The sequence below is a fragment of the Austrofundulus limnaeus genome, unplaced genomic scaffold, assembly GCF_001266775.1.
Source record: "Austrofundulus limnaeus strain Quisiro unplaced genomic scaffold, Austrofundulus_limnaeus-1.0 Scaffold340, whole genome shotgun sequence".
Taxonomy (NCBI): Eukaryota; Metazoa; Chordata; class Actinopteri; order Cyprinodontiformes; family Rivulidae; genus Austrofundulus; species Austrofundulus limnaeus.
In genome coordinates, this window is record NW_013952742.1 from 30,898 (window position 1) to 34,888 (window position 3,991).

Below are 3,991 nucleotides of genomic sequence, written 5' to 3' on the forward strand. Positions count from 1 at the left end.
GGGGGGGGGGATATTACACATATTATACACAAGTTATTGCGCTGTAGACTAATTGCACCCTTCCTGCCCCCCAGAGAGGAGTTGTTCTGATAACAGTGTGCAGAAGTTGCTTACTTATTGTCCATAATGTCCAGTATTTTCATTAGAGACCTCTTCTCAGCTACTGTCACCATAGAGTCCAGCTTCATGTCAACAACTCTTTGGATTAGTTTGTCCTGCCTGTTTGTGTCCTTTTTGGATGTGCTGCCCCCCCAACACACCACAAAATGGTAAATGATCAGTTAATGGGATGAGTGAACACGTTTCACTTTAAAACTAACCTGGCAGCTTCAATAAATAAACACTAGCTATTTAGTTTTACATTTCTTTAGCAGGCATCAGCTGAGTTTGTACATCACTGATACTCAAACATGACACTGTTTCCTGGAGCCTCGGGTATTTTTAGCACTTTGAGCCTTTCTCCAAGACGGCCATGGTGAGGAACCAAGGCAGGTTTCACAGGATGCCGCTGAGTTGCCTTGACAACAGTGGTAAACTTACGGTTTGACAAAAACAAAAAGACGGACCTTTTCCGTGTTTTTGGAGTGGAATAACCATCCATTTTTCGTTTTGTGATATCTGTGTTTAAAATGAAAAACAATCAAAAACTGCACACACATAGACTCTTCAAATTTGTATTTATTTTTTGGATTTTTCAGACTTTATTCTGTAGCTTTTATATATCTGCTAACTCGTGAAAAAAACTCTAGATTCTGACCAGTTTCGTGGTCCGTTCATGACCCCCCACCCTTCCTGCCTGTTTATTTGTCAGGCTGTTCAGTTCCCTCTCTGTTACTCGTCATTCTGCTGGATCTCYGAGAAACTTGAGTTAATGACTGCGATTACAGGAAGCAGCTTCACTATCTGTCTCTCAGGTCCAAACTGAATTAGTGAGAATTCCTTTCATACATCCGGTTAACTCAAAAGCTAAATAAATCARAAATGAAGTAGCTGACCTCTTTTAGCAAAACAAAATGAGTTTGAGACAAAGAGCATCTGAATTAGGCGACCTTTTACAGATCTTCAAGTTTATCTTCTATTCATGTTTACATCATCAATTTTCTCATTTTATTTGCTATGGATGCAACATTAACACTTTGATTTTGCTTCTTCTTTTTTACAACCTCAATTCCAAAACTGTTGAGACACTGAGCAAGAACCAAATGCAACGATATGCAAATCTCATAACCTTAAATTTATATATWCTATAAAAATGGCATTTTGTACAATTTTTTTTTAAAATATAGTCATTTCGAATTAGATGGCAGCAACATACATCAAAAAATTTGGGAAAAAGTCATATTTCCTACTGTAAAACATCCCCTCTTTTTAATAACAGTCTGTAAATGTGTAGGAACKGAGRATACCAGTTGCTGGAATTGATGGAGGGAAATGTCCCATTCTTGTTTGAGCAGCCTTTTTTGCAGGATTGTTTCAGTCATGTTCAATTAGTGAGAAGGCTGGACCGCAGGCAGATTCAACACCTGAGGTCTCATGTATCAAAGCGTTGCACAGCATTTGTACTGAAAGTTGGTGTACGGAGCAAATTGTGCACGTGCAAAAAGATATTCAGATTTATCAAACCGTGTGCACAGACGTTTCTGCACTCCTTTTCTTTAAAGGACAAAGCACATTGATCACGATTTCAGWAATATAAATGGAATTATCACAATAGCTGCATTTTATCTATTGTCCAGAACATGTATAAAAAAATAGCTCAACATACGTGTCAACTCCTTTGAATGTTTAACTGAATCATTACCCTCAGAAATCCATCATTTTCATAAAAAAATCTGAAGTGCTCTCACACGATACACCTCGGGGTGGAAGGTGGACTGTCGACSGTGGGGAGAGGACGTTGATAACGTCAGCTGCAGAGGAGCAGAGAAAGGAGGACCAGGAGGTGGCAAACAGCCCTTACAGCATGACGACTATGAGACTTAAATAAATTTGAAGCAAAGTTTTTGAAAAAACCTGTGAGATTTTCTCTATACGCCTGTATACATGCAAAAATGGGGGAAGATCTGTTTACAGACAATCCTAAAACTTGGCATAGAACAAATACAACAGTTGATAAAACAACCCATAAATCAAAACACACAATGACACACTTTATAAACTACACAATTAAATTTGACTCTTTTCCTAAATAAATGCAGGACTGTTTTTTTTATTTTAGCAAATTTTAAATTTGTTTTTAAAAACCAAACCACTGCCRTAGTCTCTGACTTATGCTGGTATTTTTTATTTTTTCATAAATTTATTCCTCTAATTGATATGTCTTACATTCCAATGAAGGTGGGCCTGTAAGAGTTGTACCCTGGCACACAGCTATTTAAATATGCAAATAAAAATGTGTAAAAACGTACAGTATTTAGCACACTGCCCTCTTGTGTCTGTGCCATGCACAAACAGGACTGACAGGAGCTGCAGCTGCCAGAGCGAGCCGACGCCACAAGAAGTAAAATCAAAAACGTTTATTGGTTAGATGTTAAAAACAGGAGTAAAACAAAGGATTCCTGAAGGAAATTTTGTGACTAATTAACTGAATTTAAGATACAGACTGTGAACTGCTCAGGCTATTGGCACCATGACACCAAGGAAGCAGGATTTTGAACTGTGCACAAATAGCAWGGTCCTTTTCCTTTTTAAGTACAGAAGACATTGCTCTTTTGTCCCAAAGAATAATTTTAAATTTTGCTTCATCGGACCACAGAACAGTTTTCCACCATGCCTCAGTCCAGTTTAAATGAGTTTGGTTCAGAGRGAACTGCATCAGTTCTGTATGGTGTTTACATTTGGCTTCTGACAGAGCATTAGAGATTATTTTTGTGGATGGTACAGTGAAGTGTGTTTCCAGACAGTGATTTAAGGAAGCGTACGCTGATTAATTGTAAATTGCTCTTCCAGCTATTTTTTATTTGCATTTACTTTTACAGTTTCTTGTTGCCCCGTCCCATTTTTTTTTTTTTGTTTTTGAACATCCCATCTTTTGGATTAAGTTTATAGCAACTGTTGATGTGATCTTTATTTTGTTTTTTTTCATACTTCAACTTTCCATATACAATGTTAAATACATGTAGCTCTCTGCAATATCTATTAATTTATTTAAACGTGGAATTTAGCTAAAATGTTAAACATTGACCTCAAACAATGACTCATAAAAAATAATAATAGTAATTTGAACATTTGGTTGTCAGAGTAGAATTGTTGTTTTATTCCATGTTGTGTTTTAACTGTAATAATAAAAAAAATGTCACTTTTTCTCCAACGTTCAGTGAAAGCCACGGGAAGCTGACCGTTTTCTCCATGAAGGCCATGCTGGCAACAATGTGTGGAGGAAAGATTGTGGACAAACTGCGCTGTAAGTATTATTTATATCATTTTGAATGAAGTCCCAGTCATCTGTACAGACACAGTTTTAAGCAGTTTTTTACATGTCTAGCTGCAGTCAGACATTTCTATCCACTCTGCCTGGGCATGACTTTAACATTATGTTGGGGCTTAATGAGTGCTTTGAACTGTTCTTTTTTTTCAGTGTGGAATTATTGTACAACACACAATCTGAGTGTTTTTTATTGAAATTAGAAAAACATAAACTGAAAATTAAAATGAGCAAAACAAAAACTAAGAAATGTTAGTGATGTGAGTACGGGCTTTTCTTTTGGATCTGTTGTTTCTGTGACTCAACTACAGACAGATGGTAAAACATAAATAATGGAATGATGGTGACTAAAAGCTAAAAACTATAGTATGAATGTTATACCGTCCATTCACCCCTACACGTAAAATATAATGTGCCAAATGTAAAATAAAATGTTACCAAAATGTCACTAACACAGTTCCATTATTTAGCTCACTTTCTAGCTAAAACATTTCCACAAATATTTTGTTGTTATTGAGCTCACAGCTCTTATATTTTTACTAATTTTCACTAAATGTTGAATTTATT

General features: G+C 36.2%; 1 protein-coding gene across 1 annotated transcript in view; it reads left to right on the forward strand.

Moving 5' to 3' along the window:
* Positions 1–3,991, forward strand: part of LOC106527749 (dystrobrevin beta) — a gene marked incomplete at its 5' end in the record, with an annotated part of 99,282 nt that overhangs the window by 24,118 nt on the left and 71,173 nt on the right. Inside the window, 1 exon segment of the mRNA XM_014022734.1 lies at positions 3,318–3,403. Coding sequence (XP_013878188.1) covers positions 3,318–3,403 — 86 coding nt within the window.